Raw genomic sequence first — 14,831 nt, 5'->3', positions numbered from 1 at the left:
TGAGGCCACCTCCTGGACTTGCTGGTTTTGTTTTTGCTCCTGCTGAGCAGAGGCAGACTCCACAGGTGGCAAAATGAAGGATGAACTGGAGGGATCAGAGGCCAGGAAATGGTTGAAAGTCTCCAGGGGAGACAAGTGAGAGCTGGAAGGACCCCAGCCATGGGAAGGGAGAGAGGACAGCTTTAAGACGTGTTCTGAGTTTAGAACTGATAAGATAAGTCTAACACATGAACAGAAGAGAGACGAAGTGAAAAGGAAATGATAGTTCTAACTTGAATGGCCCTATTGTGTTCTTGGAGCTTCACTGGTGGCTCAGGAGTTAAGGAGATGTGGGTTCGATCCCTGGATTGGGAAGATCCCCTGGAGATGAAAATGGCAACCCACTCCAGTATTCTTGCCAGGGAAATCCCAAGAACAGAGGAACCTGGCAGTCCATGGGATCTCCAGGTTCATGGGGTCGCAAAAGAGTCGGATACAACGTAGTGACTGAACAACAATTCTATTCTTACTATGCTTCACTCAGTGGATCTCATTCATTCTCGTGGCTTTAAAGACCCTGTGTAGGCCGTTCATCTCCAAATTCTCAATTCCTTGAGCCCTAACCTTGCCCTCTTCACTTGGAGGTCTCTGAGGCATTTCAAACTCAGCATTTCCAAAATGGAGCTCCAAGAATGGCTTCCTCCCTCCTTTCCGAACCTGCTTCTCCGTCTCAGTAAATGGCACTCTTCTCCCTTGTGTTCAAGGTGGAGCATGTGAGTGCTAGCCTCCATGTCTCCCTCTTCCTCCTCTCTTGCATCTCACTCATCAGCAAGTCCCATAATGCGCACCTTGGGACCACATCGAGAAGTAAATACACCTCTTCTCTCCACCTCTATTGCCACCCTCCTGGCCAAGCCACCACCGCCTCTCACCCAGGAGACTTCTAAGTCCACGTGGGGTTCTCACTTCCACTCTGGCTCCAAATTCCAGCCACAATGACCTTTTAGGAACAGAAATTTGATTGCTAATCCTCTTTCCCGATGACCTCTTACTGCACCTAACGTGACAACCACCACCATCCTGTGACTTAACAAGTGTCTATCCTCGTAATCTTCATCTGACTTCCTGCCTCCCATCACTCACTTCTCTTTGGCCTCACTGGCTTCCTTGGGATCCCCGTAACATGCCAAATCTTTCCTTCTTTGGGTTCATCCTCCATGCCACTGTCTGGAATGGCCAGCTTCTTCTCATTCTTCACACTTCAGCGTAAATGTTGCCTCTTTGATCACTGTCCAAGACCCAAGGAGACTCCACAGCCTTCTCAACATCCTCTTTAGCCAGTCATTTCACTCAGAGCACTCACTGATCACAACTTGGCATTCTTATTGACTCATCTTGTTTATTTTTTGTCTCCCCACCTGAGTGTCAAGTCTGTGAGGGAAACCTGGCACAGAGAAGGTGCCAAAAGGTATTTGCTGAATTGATGAACAGGTGACTGATAGGGGTATGCACGCAGGGAACACAGAGGGCCAGGAGAACACTGATTTTCAAGGGGGTGGTGGAGGGGCTGTCCAGGAGACTTGAGAATGAGGGTAGGAGGGTGGAGTCAGCAAGAGGAGAGGCATGACACATTGATTCAGTTCAGTTCAGTTCAGTCGTTCAGTCGTGTCCAACTCTTTGCGACCCCATGAATCGCAGCACACCAGGCCTCCCTGTCCATCACCAACTCCCGGAGTTCACTCAAATTCATGTCCATCGAGTCAGTGATGCCATCCAGCCATCTCATCCTCTGTCGTCCCCTTCTCCTTCTGCCCCCAATCCCTCCCAGCGTCAGAGTCTTTTCCACTGAGTCAACTCTTTGCATGAGGTGGCCAAAGTACTGGAGTTTCAGCTTTAGCATTGGTAGGGGACCCTTTTGGCTACAGCTAACAGCAAATCTGTCCAGTGATGATGTAGACAAGAGGGATTTATTTTTAGTTTTAAAAATTGAAGTACAGTTAATTTACAGTATTGTGTAAGTTTCAGGTATATAGCACAAAGATTCAGAATATATATGTATATACTCTTTTTCAGATTCTTTTCCCTTATAGGTTATTACATCATATTAAGTAAAGTTCCCTGAATTATACAGTAGGTCCTTGTTGCTTATCTCTTTTATACACAGTAGTGTGTATATGTTAATCCCAGCTTCCTAATTTATCCCTCCATTTCCAGTTCTATTTCAGTTGCTCAGTCGTGTCTGACTCTTTGAGACCCCATGAACCACAGCACGCTAGGCCTCCCTGTCCATTACCAACTCCCGGAGTTTACACAAACCCATGTCCATTGAGTCGGTGATGCCATCCAACCATCTCATCCTCTGTTGTCCCCTTCTCCTCCTGCCCTCAATCTTTCCCAGCATCAGGGTCTTTTCAAATGAGTCAGCTCTTTGCATTAGGCGGCCAAAGTATTGGAGTTTCAGCTTCAGCATCAGTCCTTCCAATGAACACCCAGGACTGATCTCCTTTAGGATGGACTGGTTGGATCTCCTTGCAGTCCAAGGGACTCTCAAGAGTCTTCTCCAACACCACAGTTCAAAAGCATCAATTCTTTGGCACTTAGCTTTCTTTATAGTCTAACTCTCACATCCATACATGACCACTGGAAAAACCATAGCCTTGACTAGATGGACCTTTGTTGGCAAAGTAATGTCTCTGCCTTTTAATATGTTCTCTAGGTTGGTCATAACTTTCCTTCCAAGGAGTAAGTGTCTTTTAATCCCTCCACCCACCCCCTTTCCCCTTTGGTAGCCATAGTTTGTTTCTGTGTCTCTGAGTAAGAGGGATTATTTTTTCTCATGGTTAAGATGGTCAGTAGCAGATCTCTGGTCAGTGTCACCGAGGTCCTCTTGACTTTTCCTCAGCTTCAGGAATCGCATTCTCACACGGCTAAGTTCAAAGACAGGAAACACAGCCGCCTGGGCAGAGCAGGAAACAGCAGTCTTGTCCTCATGTCTCCGTCTTATTTGTGGGGGTGGGTGGTGGTGGGGGGCTGATCTGGGGCTGATCAGACCCCAGCTGATCTCCACCTATGTCCCACTGGTCAGAAAGGACCTATGTTGCTGTTGGACTGGAAGCTGAAATAAAAGAATCTCCTTCCTGTGTTTGACCCAAGTTGGGATTCTGCCAGCTAAGGAGAAGGGAAATGGCTTTGAATAGGCAACGAGCAGTGCTTGCCCTATGTACCTCTTGCAAGGAAGAATCTTTTCTTCCTTGGGTTCATTGCCAAAAGGAAGTCAAATGGAATGGGTGTTGAGAGAGTGGCTGTGAGTTTCAATGCTTCTAGACTTTTTGTGACTCTTGAGAGGCAGTTTCCATTGAGTAGCCAGGCTGGGTTGTACATGGCAGGGGCCTTAGGAATCCTGGGGGGAAGTTCAAGAGATGAAAGTGGGCTACCGGGAAGTTTGGAGTTCAAGGTAAGAGGAGAGATGGGGCCTCTCTGGGCACAGGAGGCAGACACAGGAGGCCTGGTTTTTCATTCGAGGCATACTTGAAGGTGTGTATAGGCAGAGCAGAAGAAGCCAGCAGGAGAGAGAGGGTGAGGATTTTGAAGCAAGATTGCAGTTGATTCCTGTGCCCTGAAAGAAACCTGGGGGTGAGATCACTGCACAAGAGGTGCTGGCTGTTACTGGAACACAGGGGAGGTTTTTCTGTAAAGACTCAGATGCCTTCTGAGACTGGAGGTGGGCAGGATGGTGAAGACCCCCGGGGGGGATGAAATTTCCTTATTTCCCTTGACATGACCACGGGCTTATTTAGAAATTGAATCCGTAACCCTGATCTTTACATCAACATTTGTCTTAACATTTGATATAATAGACTCTCGAGAGATCTCCCTGGACTGGCAAGGAGATGATGCCAGTCAATCCTAAAGGAAATCAAGCCTGAATATCCATTGGAAGGACTGATGCTGAAGCTCCAATACTTTGGCCACTTCATGCAAAGAGTTGATTCATTGGAAAAGACCCTGATGCTGGGAAAGATTAAAGGCAAAAGGAGAAGGGAGCCAGAGAGAATAAGATGGTTAGATAACATGGTTAGATAACATCACTGACTCAATGGACTTGGAATTTGAGCAAAGTCCGGGAGACAGTGAAGGACAGAGGAGCCTGGAGTCCATGGGGTTGCAAAGAATCGGACTAGACTTAGCAACTGAAAAACAGCAACATACCAGACTCTAAAGAAACAGATCACACTTGTGTGATCGTACACTGGAGAGTCCAAGAACAAAGCTTATCCTCGGGTTTTCTTGTTCAGATGGATGCAGCAGCCCAGGACATGGTCAGAGGCATGGCTACCTCACAGTATGATCCCGAGGGCGGAGGTCACTGCACACACAGCACGGGGCTGTCAGATCCTGAAGCCAGTGGCCAGCAGGGTGGACAGCTAGAGCCCTGGGCTGGACAGAGAGGCCTTGGGATCCAGGTCCAGGCCCATCACGGACAAGCTGGGATTCGCTGACAGTTTCCAAGTCTGACATCATATGCAGGGCTGTGGGTCATGGCGCCCGGCTCCTCCCTCCGCTGCCCACAGTTAGAGAACTTGCTGGCTCCTCACAGGGGTTAAGGGAATGCCTCCCTGCCCCCTCCACACCCCTCTCTGGGGAGTTGTGACCCTGCTCAGTAGCCCCTGGAATAGAAGAGCGTTTTTCTTCCCCATTAGCCCTGGTCCGTCACTCCTGGCATCTTTCCCCTTTGTTTGGGGGAATGGTGGCACAGCGCCCAGCTCGTAGGACTGGGAGCCAAACCTCTCTCCTCTGTTTATTCCGATCGTAGCTATGGCTGCAGCAGAAAGCAAACAGCAGTTTGACTAGAGGCATGAGCTCAGTATTCCACAACATTGGAGGCTCGTGTCTGCTTATGTAGGTGGCATATAACACAACATTATGTTAAAATGAATATTAGCCCCAACAGGAACAAAAATGCATTTTTAAGGAAAAGTTCTTAGCAGGAGTGTGCGGATGCTGAGTTGGTAAGATTGACACCTCCTCAAAAACTCCTTCGTGTCCATCCCCAGCCCGTGCTGTCTCTGGGGTGTGGGTTCTGAAGGGAATACATCTGTTCAGGGATCATCCTCCTTATCCAGCACCTGGGGTAGGACTTTGGGCTTCATACACATCTCATGGAGTCGCTGGGGGAGGCTGACATTGGTGAGAAGTGAGGGGCAAGATGGTCTGATCCTGTCAAAGCTGCCACATTGGATCAGTCCCGCCCCGTTGGCTGGGTTGCCTGGACCCCACTTCATCATCTCTTAGAGGGGGCTCATGATAATTTCTCCCCTACAGGGTGGCTATGGGGAGAGTCAATGAGTTTATACCTGGGAAGTGCTTAGACGGGTGCCCAGAGGGAATCAGTCACTCAGTCAAAAAACACAGGGTGCCCGGAGCTTGTCGCTGTTATGCCTTGTGGGAAGGAAGCTCCAGATGTGCCCTCGAGGAACCAGCAGCATCTCAGTGGAGAAGGAAAATGGACCCCGTGGACAGCAGCAGGGAACTGCAAGGCCTGGGGGACCAGCCCTTCCCATGGAGTGGTGTCCTGGAGGGCCCGCAGCTGCTGGGTGGGGTGAGCTGTCAGCCAGCCCCGCTGCTTAATCTCCTGGCAGCCGAAGCAGGGAGAGAGGAGAATCTGGTATTCATCGTATGGTTGTTTCTAATTTCCTTCTGCTTTCGAGATCCTCTTCTGCGAGAGAACAATGCCCTGAGAGGCTCAGGCTTCCTCGGCTGGGCATCCGCCCAGCTCTGGGGGAGGTGGCGCCCAGGAGCCAGCCAGACACTTGTAGGCCAATGACATCTGATTCCCATCTTGAGAAATCCCTGGGGATGGTGGGGTTTGGTGGCTGGTTCAAATTCCCTCCTGTTATTTGTCATTATATCCCTGGGGCTTGGAGTGAGTCCTCCTGATCTCACTTATGAGTGTTCTCTGAAAACATTCCCTATTTGCCCAGGAAGGACAGTCCTTCGTGTCCCACCAGGAAAGCAGTACCATTGGAAGCTGGCTGAGCAGAGAGGGCTGTCGAACCCAGGGGACTTCCTGTAGGCTCTCGAGACAGGAGCCACGAGGCTGCTCCATGCCACCGTGTCCCCAGGAAGAGGGGGGAGAGGGCAGGGTCCTTGGGCACATTGTCCAGCTCACAGAACAGTGCTGGGGAGAGACCCTCAGTGGAGGACCCCCTGGGGCTGGCATGGCCCCAGCCTCAGAAGTCCAGCTGGGGGCAGAACGCCCAGGACCAGGTCCAAAGAAAATGGGGTGGGGTTTCCTCATTCCTTTCTGTCATCACACTTGGCCTCTTACTTGTGGATTTGAGTATATTTATCAGCCTTGCTGGGTTACTCTTTCATCACCAGAAAACAGAGAAAATCCTAAAATAGTGACCCACATGTGGAAAGGGGCAGAGACAGCGGAGAGCTATTTGACTCTGATCTTCAAGGCTGTTGAGAAAGAGGCTCTGAGAATGGCAGTGGGGAATAAGAGGTGTGAGGGGACAGTCCAGGTCTTCAAGGGGCTCCGGCAGGGGTCAGCTCTTCTCAAGACGAGACGAGACCAGAGCAGCCTTGCCCACACGTAAGTCCCTCATCAGAATTTCTGTCACATCCACATGCCATCACCTGCTATTTGTTTGATAGCTGTCTTTAAGTAGGTTTATTTAAAAAACCTTACATTTAGGGCTTCCCAGGTGGCACAGTGGTAAAGAATCCGCCTGCCAATGCAGGAAACCCAGGAGATGCTGGGTTCCATCCCTGGGTGGGGAAGATCCCCTGGAGAAGGAAATGGCAATCCACTCCAGTGTTCTTGCCTAGAGAATCCCGTGGACAGAGGAGCCTGGTGGGCTACAGTCCATGATGTCACAAAGGAGTCTGGACACGACTGAGCACAGCATACATAACTCATGGTCAGGTGGTTAAGAACCTGTCTTGCAATGCAAGGGACATTGGTTTGATCCCCGGTCCAGGAAGATCCCACATGCCGTGGAGCAATTAAGCCGGGGCGCCACAGCTCTGAGCCTGTGCTCCAGAGCTGGTGCTCAGCAACAAGAGAAGTCATGGTAATGAGAAGCCTAGGAGCAGCAACAAAGACCGAGAGCAGCTGTGAAGTAAATAAATTAATTAAGAAAATAAATTTAAAAACTTATATTTAATTACAAAAAAATCTCTATATCACTACCATAAATGAAACCTGGATGTTTTCTAGTAAGCACTGAAACAAATTCATAACTGCTAAAGTAAAAATGTTCATCATGTACCACTAAAGTCTTGAGCGCCATCCAGGGCTTTGTGTAGGTTCTTGGCCTAGGCTTTTTAAAAAAGATTATTTATTTAAATTTACATTTGATTTACTATTTATTAATTTTGGCCATGACACTCGTCTTTTGGGATCTCAGTTCCCCATCCAGGGATTTAATCTGGGCCCTCAGTAGTGAAAGTGCAGAATCCTAACCACCAGACCAACAGGGAACTCCCTTTATTTTTGTTTAAAAAAATTTAAATTGAAGTATAGTTGATTCGCAATATTGTGTTAGTTTCTGGTGTAAAGCAAAGTGATCAGTTATACATATAAATATATATTCTTTTTCATATTCTTTTCCATTATGATTTATTATATGGTACTGAATATAGTTCCATGCTATATAGTAAGACTTTGTTGTTTATCTATTTTATATATGGTAATTTGTATCTGCTAATCCCAAACTCCTAATTTATTCCTTCCCTACTCCCTGCCCCCTTTGGTAACCGTAAGTTTGTTTTTCTCCTATGCCTGTGAGTCTGTTCCTATTTTGTAAATAAGCTTGTTTCTATTGCATTTAAAATTCCACATATAAGGGATATCCTATGATATTTGTCTTTCTCTGACTTACTTCACTTAGTATGATGACAATCTCTAGGTCCCTCCATGTTGCACAAATGGCATTATTGCATTCTTTTGTATGGCCGAGTAGTATTCCATTATATACCTATAGGGATAGGTATATACATACAGGGATAGGCGTTTACACACCAGAGTGCCTCCACACTTGTGTAAGGGGGTGAGGTTGACATGGGCTACAGTAGGAGGGGGGTGATTTGTATTGCCTTGTGACCCCATAAAGATGCTCCCGGAGAGCACCCCGATGCTTGACCAAGGTTTCCCTGGGATCCGTATCAGCATCTCCAACATGGGAGAATGACAGTGTCTCCTTCAGAGGCTTGGGGAGGAGGGACTGAATTCATGTATTCACAGGCTGTTTAGAACAGTGTCCAGGGCATAGTAAGCACTCAACAGGTGTTAACACCTACCGTGTGACTTGGGAGATTCTGACCGAGGGCTCTCCCAAGCCATCTGCCTGCCTGGAGACAGGCCAGGACTGACACGGTCTCAGGGCTCCCTCCTGCTCTCATGGATCTCTTGCTCTGTAACTTCTCCACTGGGACAGGTGTGGCCAGGTGGCCTGACCTTCAGTTCCCTCATAATTATAGGATTAAGCTAAGATTAGTCATATATATATGACTTATAGCATTAGTCATCATGAAACACCCTCGCTGATATTGTGGTCATCTGTGTCCACTGGAAGCGCTGGCATGGGCTGCCAGGGACCAGCACTCCTGACCCCATGCTGGGGGCTTGTTGGTTCTGGTTCTGTACCTCCACCTGACTAGTACTGGGTTGTTTCTGGAATGGGGCTCGTGGCTTGGAGAGAGAAAAGAGCTGTGGGAGGCAATTCCAGGTTCCCTGGTGGGACTGGAAATTCTGCTTCAGGCCCTGGAATTTTGATTTCCTCTGTGGCCTGGCACTTGCCTTCCCCTCCCCCAACCCACCCCTTATTCCCTTATTCGTCTCTGATGCGTCCTCCCCTCCCCCACTCAGATCCGTTTCCTCATCTGTAAAAGCGGGGGTTGCACTAGATCATATCTGAGGCCCGTGTGAGCTTGAAAAAGCTATGATTCACCTCCCAGCCACCCCCTCACTTTTCCTGTGGGTTTCTTGATTGACAGGGAGAAGAAAGGTAGGAAAAAGAGAAGCAGGGAGAGTCCTGCATCCTCCAGTGTAGAGACCCCCACCCACCAGCACAGGAGTATTGGGTCCACAGTGAAAACAGGACTGAGGTTGAGAAATGATGCTTTTAGGGATGGAGAGACAGAAGGGAAGAAATGATTTAAAAGACAAACGTATAACAAATGCCCCCAGCTGATAAATGGCTAGACAAATGATAATGAAAGGGAAGTTTTATGGAGCAAAGGAAATGCATGGGGAAAGGTTTTTAGAGGGGAAGAGAAGGATGTGCTTGCAAGGTGATCACCGTGGGGGGTGTGAGTGTGAGTTGCTGGGCCCACGCTGAGGGGGACTGCCATCTCCTCCTCTGTGATTCACTCTAAAAGATGCTGCTCCTCTCTTAGGGGCTCCTCCAGTGAAATCTCAGAGGCGCAGCCAGTCAGCAAGGGTGCCTGTTGATGCCGCCAAAGAGCAGGCTGGATGGTCCTAAGACCTAGGCAGTCATTACCGCCTGAGCGTTATCATGTGAGCCCGTCATGCTTCATTAATGTTTCCTGTGAGAACTTTGCTCCTCATTGAATTAACAATCAATCTCCAACTTGACAGGAAGATACCACGAACATGAGATTATTAAAAGAAATTAATACAGAGTGTCTTCATGACTATGGAGGTGGGCAAACATTTCTAAAAGAGAACACCAAAAAGCACTTCTTAACCATAGAAGAAAAATAGATAAATTGGACTTTATCAAAATTAAAAGCTTCTCTTCATCAAAGTGGAAGTGAAGTCGCTCAGTCGGGTCCGACTCTTTTCGACCCCCATGGACTGTAGCCTACCGGGTTCCTCCGTCCATGTGATTTTCCAGGCAAGGGTACTAAAATGGGTTGCCATTTCCTTCTCCAGGGGATCTTCCAGAGCCAGGGATCGAACCCAGGTCTCCTGTGTTTCAGGCAGGCACTTTACCCTCTGAGCCGCCAGGGCTCGTCATCAAAAGCACTGTTAAAAACATGAAAAGAGGAAAACTCTAATTAAAAAAGATACATGCAGCCCCAGTGTTCATAGCGGTCTTATTCATAATAGCCAAGGCATGGGAGAAACCTAAGTGCCTATTGACAGATGAATGGCTAAAGAAGATGTGATATATACACACAATGGAATATTACTCAGCCATAAAAAAGAATGAAATAATGCCATTTGCAGCTTCGTGGATGACCTAGAGATTATCAAGCTAAGTGAGGCAAATTAGACAAAGAAATGTGAATATATGTTATCACTTATATGTGGAATCTAAAAAAATGATACAAGTGGACTTATTTACCAAATGGAAATAGACTCACAGACGTGGAAAACACACTTTTAGTTACCAAAGGGGAAAGGGAAGGAGCGATAAATTAGGAGCTTGGGATTGACAGATATACATTGCTATGTATCAAATAGGTAACCAACAAAGACCTACTGTATAGCACAGGGAACTATACTCAATATTTCATAAAACCTATAATGGAAAAGTATATGAAAAAAAAATCTGAATCACTTTGCTGTACACCTGAAACTAACATAACATAGTAAATCAACTTCAAGTAAAAAAGGAAATTTTTAAAAGGCAACTTTAAAAACATGAAGTGGAAAGTCTCAGTTTTGGAAGAAGATAGCTGCAATATATATATCTGTACATATATCATTTCCAGAGTCAATGAAAAACCACTATAAATCAATAAGAAAAAGGCAAACAACCCAGTAAAAGCTGAGCAAAAGCCTTGCAGACACTCACAGAAGAGCATGTACAGATGGCCAAATAAAGTATGAAAAGGGGCTCAATATCATTACTCATCAGCAAAATGCAAATTAAAACCACAAAGAAATACCTCTACACAGCCACCAGAAATACTAAAATAAGAGTGAACGCCAGGTGCCATTAAAGACATGGAGCCACTGACACTACGGTGCATCGCTGTGGGCGACATAGACATAGGATAGCCTCGTGGAACAGTGGCAGAGTCTAGCACACTTAAAGCTATGCCTACTCTCGAATCCAGTAATTCCTCTCACAGGTATATATATATATCCAGTGCCTGGGCTGACCAAAAATTATGTACAGAGTATTCAAAGGAGCTACTGCCCAATCCCGTCAATGAAGACTGGAAACACTGATTGTGGTACGATGGTACTGATTCATATGATGGAGTGCCACACACGCAACCTTGACAGATTGCACGTTGTCTGCATTCATCCGAAGTTCAGTGCAGTTCAGTTCAGTCGATTAGTCATGTCTAGCCCTTTGCGACCCCATGGACTGCAGCACACCAGGCCTCCCTGTCCATCACCAACTCCCAGAGCTTGCCCAAACTCATGTCCATCAAGTCAGTGATGCCATCCAACCATTTCACCCTCTGTCGTCCCCTTCTCTTCTCGCCTTCAATCTTTCCCAGCATCAGCATCTTTTCCAATGAGTCAGTTCTTCACATCAAGTGGCCAAAGTAAAGTCTTTTTAAAGTGGAGTTTCAGCTTTAGCGTCAGTCCTTCCAATGAATATTCAGGACTGATTTCCTTTAGGACTGACTGGTTGGATCTCCTTGCAGTCTAAGGGACTCTCAAGAATCTTCTCCAACACCACAGTTCAAAAGCATCAATTCTTTGGCAGTCAACTTTCTTTATAGTCCAACCCCACATCCATACATGACTATTGGAAAAACCATAGCTTTGGCTAGACGTCTGAAGTTCAGGGAGAAGCAAAGAGAAACTATGATGAGTCTGATGATGGTTGTGTTTGGTGGGTATATGGAATGAGAAGGTACACGAGGGAACTTTGGAGGGAGACAGAAATCGTTTGTATACGGACTGGGTTGGTGGGTATATATGTGCATATAAATGTAGATGATTATCAAGCATATAAAAGTAGATGATTTAGTAGATGAATGCATTTTATGTACTTTTTACATGTGATGCTTTGGTTTAAAAAAAATGAAAAGGAATGCAGAGTCTCATGTCTAAGGGAAGTAATAACAGTAATAATAATGTATTAAACACCTTATATGTACCAGGAGCTTCATATAGATTATTTCACTTCATCCACCCAAAGTCCCCTTTGGCCAGGTAACTATGCTCATTTTATAGATGAGGAAACTGAGGCTTAGAGAGGTTCATTAGCTTGTGTGAGACTCCCAGCTGGTAGGTGCAGGGGTCAGGACTTGAACTCCACAATCAGAACTCTTGCCGCTGCCCAGGGATCAAACCCATACCCACTGTATCGGAATCACGGAATCTTAACTGCTGGACCACCAGGGAAGTCCTTAGATACCATATCTTACAAAGAATTTCAGGGCTTTCCAGGCGGCACTAGTGGTAAAGAACCCATCTGCCAATGCAAGAGATGCAGGTTCCATCCCTGGTTCGAGAAGATCCTCTGGAGGAGGGCATGGCAACCCACTCCAGTATTCTTGCCTGGAGAGTCCCATGGACAGAGGAACAGGAGGGCTACAGTTCATAGGGAAGAGTTGGACATGACTGAAGCGACTTAGCACAGCACAGCACATAGAGAACTTAGTCATGTATCCTGATATTCCAGGAACTCAAATCTCTTTTTCTTCTTTTTAAAATCCCTTTTATGCATCCTTTCCATGAATTTGTTCCAATCGGAAGAAGAAAGAACTCATGGTTTCCTACCCTGCCAGTTCACCCTAACTGTTCTGTGTTGTAAATTCTCTGAGAATGAAGTACTGATTATTGGCCACAGCAATCTGTGTTGTGAGCCAAGCCTGAACTCCAGCCGTGCTCCCCTTAAACTGTGAGGCTCTCGGGAAATTTCTCAAAGGCCTTGTTTCCTTGTCTGTACACAAGGGACTGCGGTACTTACCTTGTCGTCTCATTGAGAGGGTAGAACGAGGTCCTACATAGGAAGTGCTCAGCTCAGTGTCAGCCCCATAGCAAGCGCTCAGAAGAGGGTGGTGTAGAAATGTCAGAGTTTTCCCTTTACTGATTCCCTTTTAATGATTCCCTCCAACACCGTTATTATTTTAATTTTTTGGCCAGGATGCACAGCATGTGGGATCTTAGTTCTCCCAACCTGGGATTGAATCTGGACCCCTACATTGGAAGTATGGAATCTTAACCACTGGACTGCCAGGGAAGTCCCTCAACCTTCTTAAAAAGGCTTTACTCCACTAAGCCATTCAACACATGTTTGGGTGGGGGGAAAAGTTATGCTAATGATTTCTTCACAAAGCGGAGATACAGAGAGAAGGGGGCAGAATCATAGTGCTTCAGTGAGGGAGAGGGGATGGAGGTCATTTTCAACCAGATTGATCAGCAGGATGGTATTATTTGTGTGGACCTTCAAAAACGGGTAGGATTTGCACCTAGAGAGAGAACCGAGGTCATTCTAAGTCAGGGGAGGGAGAAGGAGGGGGTGCCTAGAGGAGGTGGGACTGGGGGAGAGTGAGCCCACCATTTGGGTGAGTGCCTAAGATTTATGTTGAGATAGTGGAAGATCAAGTTGGAAAGGAAGACCGGTCCACCAAGAAGGCCGGACATTTTCTAGAGGAACTGATGTCGTGGAACATTCTTGAGCAGGGTGGGTGTAGGAGGAAGGTGGGGTGTGCAGACCCACGTGGGAGGTGAAATCAGCTCGGCCACAGGTAGAGATGAGTGGAGGGGGTGGGATGGAAGGAGGGTGCAGGTAGATGGCAAAGGGGGAGAGAGGACTCAAGTCTGGGAGCTCCTCTCTGGCGTGTAGGAAGCAGGAAGAAAGTTGGTTTGGAGAGGATGATGAGAGGCTCCTTAATGGCTAAGACCAGAGGTCGTGCATCTCACCCCGCCCCAGTTCCTCACCACCTCCGGCCTGCTGTTGGCACGTTCTCAAGAACACACTGTCCTCTCTGGCCTCAGACTTGCTCGGGGCACCCGAAGGACAGACCCTGCCTTTCTCCGGGCTTCCTTTCTCCCCCTGCCACATGGGAACCCACAGAGGGAGGCGTGTCAAGACCAAAACAGATTCCACTGTGGAATCACTTCCAAACTGACCCCTCCCAAAGGCAAGCATTTGTTAGGATGCTCTTCCAAGGGGTGGGGGGGAACATTTTTTTTCTTCAGCCTGTGCACAGTTAACTAGAAAGCCCTCCTGATTTCATGGGGGAGATGCAAACCATGTTTTGAATAAAAATCACTTTGCTATTGTTGTTTTACAGGGCTGTAGCCGAGGCCAGGAAGAAACCCGCCCCCTCCGAAGGTTGTTTTTGTGACAGTTCTTTGGAGCATTGTTCTAAAAATGGGAAATTACATATCGCTGTGCCAAAGGAAACAAACACCTGCAGTTAAAGGAACACCTTCCACGAGGTGGCTGTTAGCGCCCCAGCCAGTTCTAGAGGCAGGACTGCTGAGTGCCAGCTGCTCCCGGTGCATTTCGTCACTTCCCAGGGGAGCGGGTTTGTAACCAGAGTGGGCTTTGGTGACAGGGCTTAGGTGATGGTTCCTCACTTATTTACTCAATAAACATCCTATCGAGCATCTATGCTGAGTCAGCCTTTTCACTACTCCCTTCCCGGGCGTTGTTAAAGTTACTGGGCATGTTGATGACAGGCAGCAACTGTCTGACACTATTTTTGAGAGTCAGTATCTGACTTCTGCCCTCAAGTGATGAAGACACAGACCATCAACTCCTTCTCTCCTTCCTCTCCTTTCTTTCTCCGTCTTTCTTCCCTTCTCCTCTCCCCACTTTTTCTTCATTTTTGTTGTTCAGTTGCTCCGTCATGTCCGACTCTTTGTGACTCCATGGACTGCAGCACACCAGGCTTCCCTGTCCTTCCCCATCTCCCGGAGTTTCTTTATTAGTCTACACACACACACAAATCAATAT

At 47.2% G+C, this 14,831-nt stretch overlaps 1 protein-coding gene across 1 annotated transcript in view; it reads left to right on the top strand.

Moving 5' to 3' along the window:
- Nucleotides 1–14,484, top strand: part of AHNAK (AHNAK nucleoprotein) — a 92,366-nt gene extending 77,882 nt beyond the window's left edge. The window contains exon 6 of the mRNA XM_061406645.1: nt 14,164–14,484. Within this exon, the coding sequence (XP_061262629.1) occupies nt 14,164–14,171 (8 nt within the window). The 3' untranslated portion in view covers nt 14,172–14,484. The remainder of the gene's footprint in view (nt 1–14,163) is intronic.
- The last annotated feature ends 347 nt before the right edge of the window (nt 14,485–14,831 follow it).

This window comes from Bos javanicus, chromosome 29 (assembly GCF_032452875.1).
Source record: "Bos javanicus breed banteng chromosome 29, ARS-OSU_banteng_1.0, whole genome shotgun sequence".
Lineage (NCBI taxonomy): Eukaryota > Metazoa > Chordata > Mammalia > Artiodactyla > Bovidae > Bos > Bos javanicus.
The sequence above is the reverse complement of the archived record's forward strand: the minus strand, read 5'-3'. Positions and strand labels throughout refer to the sequence as shown.